The sequence below is a fragment of the Musca autumnalis genome, unplaced genomic scaffold, assembly GCF_047663935.1.
Source record: "Musca autumnalis isolate F117 unplaced genomic scaffold, ASM4766393v1 scaffold_5, whole genome shotgun sequence".
Lineage (NCBI taxonomy): Eukaryota > Metazoa > Arthropoda > Insecta > Diptera > Muscidae > Musca > Musca autumnalis.
Genome location: NW_027412088.1, coordinates 51,524,349 through 51,540,952, shown reverse-complemented (window position 1 = coordinate 51,540,952; position 16,604 = coordinate 51,524,349). Strand labels below are relative to the sequence as shown.

The 16,604-nt window shown below is 37.4% G+C and overlaps 1 protein-coding gene across 4 annotated transcripts in view; it reads right to left on the bottom strand.

Annotated features, from left to right (window-relative positions):
• The window catches only part of Ugt50B3 (UDP-glycosyltransferase family 50 member B3), a 97,688-nt gene that overhangs the window by 11,149 nt on the left and 69,935 nt on the right, over positions 1–16,604 (bottom strand). For all 4 annotated transcript variants that reach the window (XM_073989652.1, XM_073989653.1, XM_073989650.1 and 1 more), the window contains exons 3-4: positions 11,562–11,702; positions 6,162–6,345 (exon numbers count right to left, since the gene is read on the bottom strand). In XM_073989652.1, the coding sequence (XP_073845753.1) occupies positions 6,162–6,345; positions 11,562–11,701 (324 nt within the window). In that variant the 5' untranslated portion in view covers position 11,702. The remainder of the gene's footprint in view (positions 1–6,161; positions 6,346–11,561; positions 11,703–16,604) is intronic.

Genomic DNA, 16,604 nt, shown 5'->3' with positions numbered 1-16,604 from the left:
CCATGTTGCAAACAAGGAGATACCGTACACTATGCAGATATGAGATAAACACTCTAACCTTCCTGTCTAACATAGATCCCATCGTTCTACTCAACTTTGCTAGACATCTAGCATGGCTTGGCAAAGGTCCTTAACAACCCTTAATAATCAGACTCTTTTCACTTTTCCAGATAATTACTTGGCGTCAATCTCTACATCTCCCACACTCATCATCATCATATCATCAAGCTGCATCAACACTCTATCATCTCCTTCATCTTAAATCATCTCAACAACACACTTCCATCATCTTTAAATCATCATCGTTAAATAGCGTACACAGGATGAACACAATGGACCAACGGTCTCCGAGTGAAGCAGTCACCTATTGTAATAGAGGGCTACACATCCTTAAACCTAATCTAACCAAGTTTTAGTTCGAAGATGGGTTATATCGGCGCACTCCTTCCGGTACTTCCCCCACAAAAGTTCGAATATGTTCGGAAAATTGTGCGCACGATAAATCTTGAACCGATTTGGCCCATACTTTGCACATCGTGAAATTTCTACCAGATTTAGATGAGGTTTCAATGTGGACTCAATTGGTCCTTCGGGTACCACCCACACAAAATTTCGGAAAAATTCAAGCTCTCGAATCGCTTTGAGTTTTGTTGTAACAACTTGTACGCACTGTCCCCCAGGTTTCATCAGGGGTAAGTCCATACTTCCTGAGAAAAAAGCCCAAAGGTGCAAAAAAACTCCCATGACACCGGGTTTAGCGGCTGGAGCTCAAGATAACTCTCGAACGCATCTGACGATTCGATCCACAATTTGACCTTCGTAATACTTTTTCCAAACTTAGTTTAAGTTCGAAGATAAGACATATCGGTCTACTCCTTCAGTTACCTCCCCCACAAAAGTTCAAAAATGTTCGGAAAAATTGTGCGCACGGAAAAATTGTGCGCAGCCTTCAGGTACCTCCCCCACAAAAGTTAAAAATGTTCGGAAAAATTGTGCGCAAGACAACTGTTAAAGGAGAATGCTCGATTTGCTCCATACTTTACGCATCCTAATATATCTACCAGATATAGATCAGGTTCGAATATGAACTATATTTGTCCACTCCATCGCGTACCTCCCACACAAAATTTCGGATAGTTCACTTTAAGACCTGCTCTCGAATCACTTTTTTTGAAGCAACTTGCGTTCGCTACTTTAATTACAACCGTAAAAGTTTTTTTTAGGAGCAAGTCCATACTTATAGAAAAACAGACCGAAAGGTGTAAATGTAGTGGCTGGAGAGCACGATAACTCTCGATCTGATCAACCGATTTGGTCCAAAAATTTGGCCATCGTCATATTTTGACCAAACATAGTTTCAGTTCAAAGATGGACAATACCGGTCCACACTTTCCGGTAATTCACCCCAATATTAAAAAAAGTTTACAAAACTTGTAACCAATTTGGTCCAAACTTTGGATCTCCCAATACTCTATCCATACTTACATATACATATAGGTCCTCTCCTTAGGGTACCTCCCCCACAAAAGTTTAAAGATCCTTTGGAAATGTATAACAAATCCATGCTTCCTGGCATACTGGTCCAAAAGTTATACGATGGCCCCTGAAATGACTAGTGGGCGCGACCATTCCTTTAAGTACCTCCTCCGCAACACTTTTGAACTTTAATCCTAATACCTACCCAAGGTAATGCTTAGAATTCTAATGATTGTCAATGAAGCGTAGCTTTCACGGCGTCAATGTGTCCGCCTGAGCGGACCATACTGGTCCAAAAGTTATACGATGGCCCCTGAAATGACTAGTGGGCGCGACCATTCCTTTAAGTACCTCCTCCGCAACACTTTTGAACTTTAATCCTAATACCTACCCAAGGTAATGCTTAGAATTCTAATGATTGTCAATGAAGCGTAGCTTTCACGGCGTCAATGTGTCCGCCTGAGCATTACTTTTCCCCTGTCAGCCTTTGTTTATATTTTTCAAGGCCATTGGCAAAGGCCTGGCATTTTGAAGTTGACGAACTCCGCAAATATTTGAAAGAAGAGACGAATCCAAGTACCTGTATAAAGGCCTCAGTACATAAGAAGCCGGCTGACGTTCATGCTCCGCTTCATTTCTGACATAATAAAAACACAAGAATAAAGAAGAAAATTGCCGGCGTGGCTTATTATGTACCGAAGCCTTAACAGCACTTGGGCTGCAGATTAAGAAACTTTGTTGACCACATATGTATAACGCGATAGATCAATCTGTAATGCAAAACGCTGGGAGCATATTCAGACCTGTCAGAACGCTGCCCTGAGAAATGACGCAGGATACCATCTTATGTTTTCAGTGGATACGAACATTTTTCCGGTACGTCAGCATAATAATGAGCTTTCGTGGCAGTACCGGATTGGGCAGAATTGAACAGTAATCGCACAGATACAATCGCTGATGCCATAAAAATATTCGTGCGAATGACGTCCTCGGAATACATCACCCATTTATCGCAGTTGAAGAGCGTCAGCTGTCTCGATAGACCGGAGTACCATTGGCTCAAGCATGTTCTGGGTGGTGCAGGCGTCTCAATTCCTATAAGGCATGAACTTACAACGACGTACGAAACGTCTGCCCGACTTGCGGTACAGACAGACCTAATAAATAAACTCCCGAAGCCTCGTGGCTGGAGCACGTGGCAGTAGCCAAATTTTTAGACCTGGAGAAAGAGCAGAGTCGGATTACACCGACCCGAACACGGACTAAACCGAACCATAACACATACTGCCACAAAAACCACAATCTGTTCTAAAATCGTTTTGACATTTTCTACTAGGGTAGTTCTTGTGGTCCAGTTTCATATGATGTTGACCCGAAATCCCTAAAAATCAAACGACCCTAGCTGACCAACTAAAACTGGCTTATTGTTGTTTTAGCAATGTGGATGCCACCCAAGCCTGTCTAATAGATTCTCATTCTTACCTTTGGATTTCTATCTCTGGATCATGAAGATCTCTCCTAAAATGTCTGAGTGGAGGAAGCCTGTCCACTAGATTGTGACAGGGATGCTCATGGCAGCTTTCTGGCAGGTTTGAATATTCTTCCACCGCATACCACTGACAGTTGGATACCACACTGAAGCCGCAAAGCTTACAGCAGAGCGGTCAATTGCTTTATAAGAGATCAACATGATTTCTTTGTCAGCACCCCAAGTGCTGCCGGTCAGCGACTTGAGGACCTTGTTCACACTTCTGATTTTTTAACTGTAGCTTGCCGTTTAAAAATGATATCGAAGGTTACAACCAATATATTGTGGTAGTTAGTGGTCGGAATCAGGACAAAATCGACCAATATGTTCACAGAGAAATCTTATTTCAGCAGTGATGGTGGTGAACTGTCTTGCTGTAGATGTAGCAGCGGATATTTTCATATTCCTCAGGTTTAAGAGCTTTACTAAGTCAGCTGTGTAGATTTTTAGCCTATCACATATGTATGTCATCGACAATAGGACCCCACGTCAAGATCATCCGCATATATTACGATCTCTATGCTAACTGGAAGGTGTGGAATTTTAGAAAGGTAGAGGTTAAACAGTACCGAATATATCAACCCCTCTTGGGAAACTCCCTGTTTCACTCGACGTGTCTTCGACTTCTTATCCTTATGTGTGGATATGGCGTGTAATGCTGTGTGGTACTGCGGTACCGGAATGGGCCTGTACCCTTCCGGGGAAATGGGCCTGTACCCTTCACCTCCACTGAAATCTTTGCCTGGCTTCAGTAGCGGGTCCACCCTGCCAACTTTCCAAGCTGCTGGTACAATATGGTGGCTAACAATAAATTGAGGAGGATAGTTGTCAAATACTCAACTCCGGGTTCATCCAGTTGCTGAAGCATTACCATTAAGATTCCGTGAGACAAAGATTATAGAAAAATATGGTGATACCTCCTGGACTGATAGGGTTATTATACGACGTAGCACAATTGGAAAGTAATTTAACCGTTGCCCACAGTTTACGTACTGCTGTACCAATGTTGTTGATATTTCTTCGAGTAGTCTAGCCACATTTTCTGCTTATGCTCCGTCGTCTCTGCTGTGAAGTTTGGTCTAAATTTGGATATTCGACTAGCAGGAGGAGTGTCTTCGTTTACTGTGCAAAATACGGATGCTCGGTCAGCGCTCTATTTCTCTGCACATTGCCTAGGACGAAATGTTATATGTTATGATGGGCACTAGCCACCAGACGATTATTGCCCTCCAAAGCGCACTTATATGAGGCATATAACGCAGAGCATCCCACACTTTACTGATACCCTGTACATTCCATGTGGGGGTCATTGAGTCAAGCTCAATCTAGATAGGTCTGTACTGGACAGACTGCTGTATAAGGAAGATAAGACCTCTTACTCCGTTTATTGGATTATTCTTCGGGGAGTCTCCTATTCTGATTACGAATTAGTGGGGACACGCTGTGAGATGTAGCAGTAGTCCTGGAGGCGTCTAAGATCAATGCAGCCTCGTTGACATTGACATATGGTGGATGTGGATCTGGCAAATGAAACAGATCCATGTCATGGAGTTCTTTTCTATCCCGGCATGGAGCAAAAAAGCTAGGAGAAGGCATTCCGATTCATATTACCGCTCCCATGGTGAACAAATCCACGAATACAAACACATAATTGTTGAGGTGATAGTCCCTGGTCGAAAATTATTCCCAGTCAATCGACTGCGTTCGAGAGTTTCTACGACACGTGGTGCCGTAGGAGTTTTTTGTACCGTTCAGGCTATTTTCTCAGGATGTATGGAAATCCCCCTGATGAAAATTGTGCCGTCGTAGATGGGGCAGTGAATACAAGTTGTTACAACAAATATCAAAGCGATTTCAGAGCTGGTCCTAAACTGAACTTTTCCGAAATTTTGTGTGGGAGGTAACCGAAAGAGTAGACCGATTGAGTCCATATCACGATGTGCAAAGTATGGACCAAATCGATCACTCCCTTCAAGAGTTATCGTGTGCACAAATTTTCCGAACATTTTCGATCTTTTGTGGGGAAGGTACTGGAAGGAGTGGACCGTTATAACCCATCTTCCAAATTTTGGACCGAATCGGTTAATCCGTTCGAGAGTATCGTGAGCACTAGCCAGCCAGCCAGCCAGACAGACGGACGGGCATTGCTAAATCGACTCCAAATTGTCGGAAACGGATTTCGTTCAAACATACTTGGGGTCTAAAACCATTATTTCGATGAGGCATATTTTGCCGTATGAAAGTGTACATACCCTCGTATAAAAATACCTTTGAACTGATGAAAGAGTAATCTTCTTAGTGAACATAGACTGGTCTAGAGGGAATACAATACCCTGTCGTTTCTGCCCTCCATGCTCTATGTGTTTCATTATCCAACAACTTTCTTTATTTATAATTTTTTGTTCATCTCTTTCTTTCATCATCTTTTTAATCGCGTAATTTAATTAACAAATATTACCCAATAATTAATGAAACGAAACTGTGTTGGGACTGTCTATTGATTGAACGCTAAATGTGAATTTGAGGCAATATCTCTCAGGTGTTAAATGCATATAATTCCCGCTTCGGGGAATAGCATTTTATATGTTTGCCATTTTACAAATAAATGCTTTATATTAACTGGAAAAATTTGTCACAGTGGCATTTTTTTAAATGCACTCAAAAGAGCTTTATTTTTATGTCTATAATTTTAATTTAAGGATGTTTGGATGTAGAAATTATTGTCCACAATTTTGAAGTGTTTTCTGAAGCCACCAACAATTGTTTTTTATTCCTGAGTGTAGTGCGGTTTAAGTATGATTAGCTTTTAATTATACACCTGCATTGAAAAAAAAAATAAATGAATTTCAAAATTTCTGTCATATTTCCATTACAAACAAATGGCATTGTTTCTATGAAAAACCTGGCCAGGCACACGTGTAATTAAGAACAAGATTTCCTTTTCGCTAAACGTTTTCCCCTTTATTATTCTATTGAGTTTGTATATAAATACATATACTATATGTAAAAATAAATGTCATTTCATTCATTCATTCCTCGCATTTGCCAAAGTCATTCATTCACGTAAGCACTCTAATGACCATTTCAAGATTTTTTTAATTTTGTAGTTTTTTTGCTCGTGCTTTTTCATTTTTTTTGTCATCATCATACTACTCACCTGGAATGCATAACGTATACCATCCCAAACTGATATTGGCATTTCACCCGACATACGTGCTCCAACCAAATCCCAGTTGGTATAATTTTGTATATACTCAACGAGACCAGAAGGTGTTACCTCGTGCAGGCCATCTATGTGGAAATCTGAGGGAAATCCATTAAGGAAAGTAATGTTGTGACCCCTGTAAATTACACAGAAAGAGAGGAGGAGATGAAGATGGTTTTGGAGAGTTTAACATGAAAAACAATTTTATGAAACAGTTATAACATAATAAAAAAAAATAACAACAACGTAATAAATCTTATTAAATATGCCACTCGTGTACCTTAGAAATAGACACAGTCACACAAACAAAGACCAAATGTTAAGAAGATAATTGCTTAATTATGACATTTTGGTGTTAACTTAACAAACAAAACAGGGCAATGGCCAGTTGGTCGCATGCCGCCAGTAGTACACAGTTAAGGTGACTCATTAAGATGTCATGTGGTCTAGTGTGGGTTAGAGAGTATGACAAGTGAACTTTTCATATTGATAATCTAACTAAGCTACTTTTAAGGGATTTACATATGTAAAATTAGGAATATTTTGTGCGGAAATGGATTACTATTATTAAAAGAAATAATAAATAATCCAAAAATCAGTCCAATGTATGATAAATCGCATCACCATTACTACATAATCGCCATAGAATACTGGGACATTAGGCGGCCGGCGGACACCTGCTTACAAAAAGATGAAAAACGTTATCTCTTGTCACGTGCCATTTTCAATAACAATAACGTAAACAATAAATTTTATATTTTTATTATTTTTAAAATTCCATAATTTTTTTCAATATTCAAATCCACACACATTTTGATTTATTTCCTCGACACCTTTCATGATTTGATAATGGATATTTTGAATTGCATCGTTTCACAATGGACGATGTTTTATTAAAAGAATGAGCGAACGTCCCTTTGAAAGACATTCCAATTAAAACAATTGTCATACAGACAGACAAGAACTTTTTATATTTATTTGATTGAATTATTAGTGTGTGTGTTTTTCTTTTGAATTGTTTATATTCACCTTAAAATATGTAACCGATAAATTGTTTGTTTTTTCTTTAAAACAATGGGGAAAATAAAAAATTGTGTTTGTGTCTTAAGTCTTTTGTTTCTAAGGCATTTGTAGGAAATTAAATGATCAATGTTTTTATACCCTCAGCATTTATGCTAACGAGGGTATATACATTTTCGTACGGGCAAAATGTGCCTCATCGAAATAATGGTTTTAGACCCCAAGTATGTTTGGACGAAATATGTTTCAGACAATTTAGAGTCGATTGAGCAATGTCCGTCCGTCTGTCTGTCTGTCTGGCTGGCTGGAGCGCACGATAACTTTCGAACGGATAAACAGATTCGGTTCAAATTTTGTCTTTCCCAATATTTTACCCAAACTTAGTTTAAGTTCGAAGATGGGCTATATCGGTCCACTTCTTCCGGTACCTCCCCCACAAAAGTTCGAAAATGTTCGGAAAATTTGTGCGCACGATAACTCTTGAAGGGAGTAACCTATTTGGTCCATACTTTGCCCATCGTGAAACGTGTACGAGACTTAAATAAGGTTTCAATATGGAATCAATCGGTCCACTCCTTCGGGTACCTCCCACACAAAATTTGGAAAAAGTTCAGTTTAGGACCTGCTCTCGAATCGCTTTGATTTTTATTGTAACAACTTGTATTCACTGCCCCACATACAACGGTACAAGTTTCATCAGGGGCAAGTCCATACTTCCTGAGAAAATAGCCTGAAAGATGCAAAAAAACCCTATGACACCGTGTGTAGTGATCGGAGCGCCAGATAACTCTCGAACGGATCGGCCGATTCGGTCCAAAATTTGGCCTTCGTAATATTTTGTCCAAACTTAGTTTAAGTTTGAAGATAAGCCATATACGTCTACTCCTTCAGGTACCTCCCCCACAAAAGTTTACAAATGTTCGGAAAAATTATGCGCATGATAACTCTTGCAGAGAATGACCGATGTGGTCCATACATTGGCCATCCTAATATATCTATCAGATATAGATCAGGTTCGAATATGGACTATATTTGTCCACTCCTTCGGGTACCTGCCACACAAATTTCGGATAAGTTCACTTTAAGACCTGCTCTCGAATCACTTTGATTTTTGTTGAAGCAACTTGGATTCCCTGCCTCAATTACGACAGTAAAAGTTATTTCAAGGGCAAGTCCATACTTTTTGAGAAAACAGCCCGAATGTTGTAAAAACCCCTATGGCACCGTATTTAGTGGCTGGAGAGCTCGAACCGCATATTGCGTTCGTCCACACTTTGGGTATCGTAACATTTCTTCGAATGTTAAATGAATATTTAAAGGTGGTGCTTATAGGTCCACTACTTTCGGTACCTCCCCCAGAAAAGTTCGAAAATATTCACTACAATGGTACGCGCGATATCTCTTAAACGTAGGAACCGATTTGTTCCAAACCTTTGATCTCTAAATATTTTGTTTATGTTCAAATGTGGGCTCTATCGGTCCAATCATTGGTACCAATGTTCAACATTTTTGTGTGGTTAAGGGTATTTTCGAGGATCCTTTGGAAATTTTTTCAGAAGTTTTTCATAGTGGCCCTGTTTATAACGATATTATGTTATTCTTAGGCAAGTATGGTACAAAAGTCTTATCTATAGATATCCCCCGCAAATTTGTGAGCTTTAATCTAATCCATATTTTTGTCGGTTAATACGCCCAACATTTTGAAAAGCCCCATAAATGCATAATTTTTTTTGAAAAAAAAAACTGTTTCAATCCACACATGCTAAGGGTATATCAAGCTTTTTGTAGAAAATTAACTTTTGTTGAAACTGAGGTATGGGGTATTGTAACTCGCGATCAGTTTTACTATACCATAACTTTTGACCGCATTTCGGCAAAATAAACTGTTTTAGCCCGATTCACCGAGGGGTTTCTTAAAATAATAATTTGAGCGGAAGCTGTGGTCGTACTAATGTAAAAAAATCGGAAAAAATCGTTGAAATAAACGAGTTTTATTATGTTATTTTCCAATTAGTGGTTTTACAACACAATGTAGAGCTTAATGCTCAAAGGAAAAGTTAAAGAGCACACTTCAGAGTTGAAGTTTCTAATGTATGATTTTTTAATATATCCACTGTATCTACCTCAAACGGATGCTGACATTTTGAAACCTGAAAAATGGGGTTTTTTGAATTTCTGCTCTAATCGGGACGCGCAGCAGGATTTCCCTAAAAGCTTATTATTGGATTGTAGTACTCGCGATTTCGCATTTTTTAATGTATAACATGAGGGTGTAGCCCTCACAGGATCACAGTAATCTGCGCCTAAACACGAAATTTTTGTGCGTAAATTTTTCACAAAAACCTATTTTTTTGGTTTAAAATTTACAAACGTCATTGGATTTTCGTGGAAACCCGCGTAAATTTAGTTTTTTTACGTTCTGAATCTAACAAGCCACGACGCGTAAAAATCCACCCACTAGATCGGCGGATATGATACCCCTCAAATTTCGAAAACTTGCAAAAAATTATTTTGAAAATATCGCATATTAAAACGCGTTTTGGATGTGTCAGTTCTACTTAAATAAATAGATCGATACGCGTGTTTAAACTGCGCGAAAACAGATATTTCAAAACTATCGCTAATTCAGAGATATAATAGATTTTTTCTAAAAATTAAGTGCGATGCTACATCCACGGTTCTTGATGGATCGCATTGAAACGGCATAGAAGGATGTATTTTTTAATGGTGATTATTGAAATCGGATGCGCATAAAATGTAAATGAACTTCGCGGAAATTATGAGCATTTTACTGTATTTTGCACCCTTAAATGCAGCAGATGCTACATCGTGGCCGCCAAATAGAATTTGACAAACTGTACATCAAATAAAAGGGATTGATTCGCTGTGTTGGAAAATCGGATGCGCATCATGTCATTTTCATAATTACGCGGTTTATATGCGTCTCAAATGTTGTAATATTCAATATAACATTATTTTAACGTTATGCCACAATTGGAATTCCTTGTGGTTTAATATAAGGTTCTAATAATATTATCCAATAGGAAAACTATAAGCGAAAAATTTGTTACAACGGAATATCCTCATTATTGCGTGAAATTTTGACGAAAATGCCGAAGAACTCAAACATTTTTTCTCCAAATTTTCCTATAAAACCATAAAAAAATAAAATTAGAATAATATGATTTCAATTTTTTCGTAATATTTTCTTCGTATTTTTGCAAATAACATGAATACTATAGCTCCAACTTTCACAACTTAGGTTTCATTTTATTCCTCGTAATGTCTGGATGCTGTTATATTTTTTTTATATATTTTTCGTAACTATGAGCGCTATTTCTTCGAAAATATGTTTGTAAATACATGAAATTTGTTAACAAATTTGATTTTTCGCGAATCCATTGAGACTTTGCGATTATTTTTTGCATCATCGCAAAGGTTACGAATTCAGTTAATGATAATGGGATATAACAGCTAATTATATTAAGCCGCGTTTTTTTTAGAATTTTTTCTTATTATCATAATTAAAACGGTCATATCTTTTGCGCGCAACGATCAAAGTTAGTAACGAAAACAGATTTGGAATGCTGATTTTTTTCTTAATCTATGTACCAAAAATCATTGATGTAGTATCAAAAAATATTTTAGATTTTTTTGAAATGGAAAAGACAATTTTAGACATTTTTCCTGATATCTCTGTCGGCAAAGCCGACTGATATTTTGTTACTTGTTTTATATTGATATTTTATATTTTACATTTTATTTTTATAATTTTTATTTTATAATTTATATTTTATAATTTATATTTCATATTTTATAACATATCTTTTATATTTTATCTTTCATATTTTAAATATTTTAATTTTATGTTTGTTTTGTTTATTGTTGAAGATTCAATCTCATTTGATTGCTTAAGGTGGAGTATTCCCCCAATGGCTTAACTTCATTTATTACCCTCTGTTACAGAGAGTAATGTTTTTCAAAACGAACTGACAGTGTTGCAAAATTTTACTGATCGCTACCAATATCATGATTTCATCCCGGCGAAAGGGAATTCTCAATTGGCTTTTTCAGCTATAATCATGATATTGGTAGCGATCAGTAAAATTTTGCAAAACTGTCAGTTCGTTTTGAAAAACATTACTCTCTGTAACAGAGGGTAATAAATGAAGTTAAGCCATTGGGGTTATACTCCAGCTTAAGCAATCAAATTTTATATTTTATACTTTATATTTTGTATTTTATATATTATATTTTATATTTATTATTTATATTTTTTATTCTTAAAAGGTATATTTATAATATTCTTTTTCGTATAACTATTGTACTTACCTTTCTATCAGACCTTTGGCTAATTCCCAAAAGGGAATTTTGTGAGATTTGGTGCCACCCATTGTCACCATTAAAATTTCCGCAGAGAAACAACTCCCCACGCATATTAGAAATATTGAAGAAAAAATTAACTTATTCATTCTGCAAAGAAATCAATGAAAAAATATCAAAATATTAAAAAATTTATAAATTAAAATAAAATAATACGCCTTTAATACAATTTTCAATTACACAAAACAATGACAAGATATTCAAAAAAATTGCATAATGACCTCTTGAAAAATCGAGAAACGACAAGAAAAACTGAAAAATTCACACAAAACTTGTTTTCTTCTCCAACTTGATCATTGACCAGTCAAAGAATGATTTTAAAAGTTCCACTCTAGAGCATATTTTTTCTGTGAAAAACAAATTTTCTTTTATCGCTCGAAATCAATCTGAATTTTTGCCACACCATGCAGAGCAAAATAGAAAAAAGCGAACAAACAACGTTTTTAGTTAAATTGACCATGACCAATGTGATGGCGGTTGTTGCCACCACCACTACTGGTTTTGGCTCCATTAAACGAGAATTATAACCAAAAAACAACAAAATCAACTTGTTGTTATCAAATGGAAATTTTGTTGGTGTTGTTTACAATATTTTGGTAAATTGTTGTTTTTTTTTATTTTTGGCTTAATTTCAGTTTAAATGCATCCAAAAAATGCTAGTAGCAACAATAATAATTATATGTTGTTGTTGTTGTTGCTGCTGTTTTCTTTTTTGAAGCTATGAATGTGCAACATGTTCGTTACGTTTCAATTCGGCAGTTCAAGGGAGTCCATGTCTGTCTGTCTGCCTACATATGTATATGTACATATGTATGTATGTTCAACATCAAGTTGTAACTTTTCATATAAATCAAAAAACAATCAAGCAAACAACCTGCCACTAAATCATCACAGTGGGATGGTAATTCACAAATTGTAAAGTTGTCTTTAATTTTATTTAACAGGTTTAAAGAACTTTTAGGACAACTCAAAGGTTTATAATGGCAAAATGGGAACAGTAGACAGGAATTTGTTGTTGTTTTTTTAAGTGCAGAAGTTTATAAAGACATCAATGAAAATTTGAAAATGTTGGGATAATCTAAACTGAGTTGACACCCTTGGTGACAAATGTTTTTCCTTGCCTCTTCAAGAATGTCCATGGAAAAATATGTATGATATGACACAGTAAGTAGTCTCTAATAGATACCTTCTACTTTTTCGATCAAATCTTTCTCCCTTCCAATCATTTCATGTATTCAGTTCAAAAGAAATTATTCAATAACTCATTGCGCATATTCGTTTTATTTTTATTTTGTTCGTTTTTATTGATACTCAAAAATGATATGCTATGAGTGGCCTACCTACCCCAGCTGTGTGAACATAGTTTTGTAAAAGATTGCAAAACATTGTCTGCACGTCCATAATTACCACATATTTGGCTAATCGAAATTATAACTGACCATTGCTAATGTATTGGCATACATATTTACATACTCGTATGTACATATGTATATACAAACACAATGTATAATACACAGATTCGACTGACAATTCGGCGTTAACACACAAGACCAATCAGTTGGAGGAAAATAAAGAAGGGAGACATAATATCCGCATTGGTGGATATCATTATCCAGATTGTTGGATCAAATTAGTAGACCATCATTCGATCAATTAGTAGACCATTGATAGACAAAATTATCCACATTGGTGGATAACGTTATCCACATTGGTAAATAACATTATCCACATTGGTGAATAAAATTATCTCCATTGGTGGATAAAATTATCCGCATTTGAGAATTAGATTGTCAACATAAATGGATAAAATTATTCACATTGGTGGATAAAATTATCCGCATTGGTGGATAACTTTATCAATATCGGTTGAGAACATAATCTACTTTGGTGGATAATCCACTTTGATAAATAATATTATCCACATACCACGGTGGTGGGTTCTTTTTTACCGGATTGACATTGGCGAATAACGATATCCACATTGGTGGAAAACATTATCCACATCTGTGGATAACATTATCCACATTGGTGAATAAAATTATCCCCATTGGTGGATAAAATTATCCGCATTTGAGAATTAGATTATTAACATAAGTGGATAAAATTATTCATATTGGTGGATAAAATTATCCACATTGGTGCCTAACTTTATCAATATCGTTTGAGAACATTATCCACTTTGATAGATAGCATTATCCACATCCCACGGCGGTGGGCTATTTTTTACCGGATTGACATTGGTGAATAACGTTATCCACATTGGTGGATAACATTATCCACTTTGGCGAATAAAATTATCTCCATTGGTGGATAAAATTATCCGAATTTGAGAATTAGATTATCCATAAAAGTGGATAAAATTATTCACATTGGTGGATAAAATTATCCACATTGGTGGGTAACTTTATCAACATCGGTGGAGAACATTATCCACTTTTGTGGATAATCCACCGCCGCGACCGTGGTAACATTAGCCACATACCACACTTCAACAGCGTTCTGGCCAGCGGCTGCCACCTCAGTGTTCACTTGATGGTATTGATATCGTTTTTTTTTTTTTTGTTTTGTTGGCAGCAACATAACACCACTTTTGAACGTCATAGGCGACTAGTTGTGGGGGACTTTCTGAGAGTTCACTAATCACCGCTACCAAGATCTGTCCAAGCCTTCTGATATTCGGTTAGCAAAAATCACGTTCCGAGACATCATCGCTCCTACAGCCGCTCGTCATGTACTTGATGGTCGAATACCCGAAGTGAGAACAAATTTCCCAGTAGAGGCGACGGCATTAGCAAATGAACGTAATGAGCTGCTTCGTCGGGCCAAGCCCAGAATCAGGGAGATGACACCGGAAGTTAACAGCTTGGTCGGTGAGCATAGGCGGTACAAGTGGCTAAATCATCTGAAGAGTTGCAACATTGGAGCCGGAATAAGTGAATTGTGGACAAGGGTTAAGTCAAGGATTAAGTCACTCTCGAAGCCTGGACGGAGGCCACATTAATCGACAGTTTCTCGAGCACCCTGTGAGTGACAGGGCGAAGAGAAGAGAACTAGGTTGAGTACCACCACAATTTACAATGGATGATGTTGCGAATGCCATCTGGAACGCTAAATCATCTAAAGCGTTTTGCCCTGATTGAATATCCATGGTAATGCTGAAACAGCTAGATGAGCCGGGAGTCGGGAATCTCACCAAAGCCACCCGAAATCTAGAAAATGGACAGGCTTGTCCAGCTACTGAAGCCAGGCAATGATATCAGCAAAGGTGAAGACGCAAATACCCTTAAGGCTTTACTCTTTCCCAGCGCCAGAAAAAGGTATCCAGTTGCCTCTCATCAGCATGGGTTCCGTAAGCGGTACGACAACAGCGCTGTACGCCATCTGTACACATATTAATCGAGGACTCGACCGTGCGATAGAACAGTGATGGTGGCGCTTGACTTATTAAAAGCCTTTGATGCTGTCAAGCTATCCACACTGTTTGAGGACATTGAGCAGATTACCCTCCGACCAATTTTGAAACTTTAGATAATAAATTATATGTGTGGACGCCAGTCGTGCTTCGAATTTTTGAACAAGAAATCCAACCCCGAAGGGTGCCTCTCCTGCATGCCATCCCCGACAGACGGCATTTAGATCGTTTCAAATCCGGATGATTGTGCGATCATGACGTCGGGTACCTTCCCTGATGTCATTTGTGAAAGGCTCAACAACTATTTGACTGATATTACCACCTTTTTCCATGCGAGTAATATGTAAATATCCGCCACTAAATCCACGGTCACTCTGTTCACCACATGAACTACAGAGGGGACACTGAGTTAAATGTCATGGTCGATGGTAGCCGAATTCCGAGCACCAACTACGCCAAGATTCTAGGGGTGACATTCGACAGCATGTTCCAAACTACAACACTTGGGGCGCAAATAAAGTAATCTTGTTGACCACATACATATAATGAGAGGAGACAACAATTCTTCCAGTACAGCAACACAATGGCATGCTGTACTTGCTCGGGTGTTACTGTGAGAGCCATCCTAAACACCATATGGTACATAGGTTGATCTTCATGATCCAGAAATAGGTACAGCGTTACATGAGAGAACCCCAGGGCCAACAAGCCTATCTAGTAGGTTTAAATATTATTCACACAGACTCAGTCGCAGATGCCATAAACAACAATCGTGTAAAGCCGGATGATGTGCGTCAGCTGGCACGACAAACCAGAGTAGTTTTGACTCTTAATTCCTATAGGACAAGGATCGTTGTCGCACGACACTCTACATCTTTTCAACTGACCTGCTAAACGTACTCAACTAACTCCATTGGTTTTGTGGTTACAACCTATCGTAGCAGCCACATTCCTAAAGTATTCGATTTGGTCCGAACTTTGTACATAGTAATATTTTCTCCAAACATAGGCCAATCCTTCGAATACTTTGATTAATTATATTGATTAATTGCAATTTAAGGGCTTTTCCGCTTTGAATAATAATAGTTATGAAGACTCTATTTACAGCGATAAATTGTTTTTTTTTTCATGGCCAAGGGAATGCTTCCCGACATAATAGCCAAGTTTTCGGAGGCCAACTAAAATGGCTGGTAAACACAATAATTATTGAAAGGAGTGTCTGACATTTGTCCAGCCTTTGTACATTGTACACGAAAAAATGCAGCAAACAAATATATGTTTGAATCCAAATATATATATTTGTTTGCAACAGTTCCTAACATAACATATGTTTGGATGCAAACATATTTTTGTTTGCACCCAACATATATATTTGTTTGCTAGATTTTTTCTTTGTGTAATAATTCTCTCAAAACATAAATCGATATTGGAAAACTCATTGAAGTATATTTTAAGTCCACTTCTTAGATAGTGTTGAAATTTTAATAGCGGATAGTCCCGATAATCACAACTTCAACAATATGTTTTTTGTACCCTCAGCATTTATGCTAACGAGGGTATATACACTTTCATACGGGCAA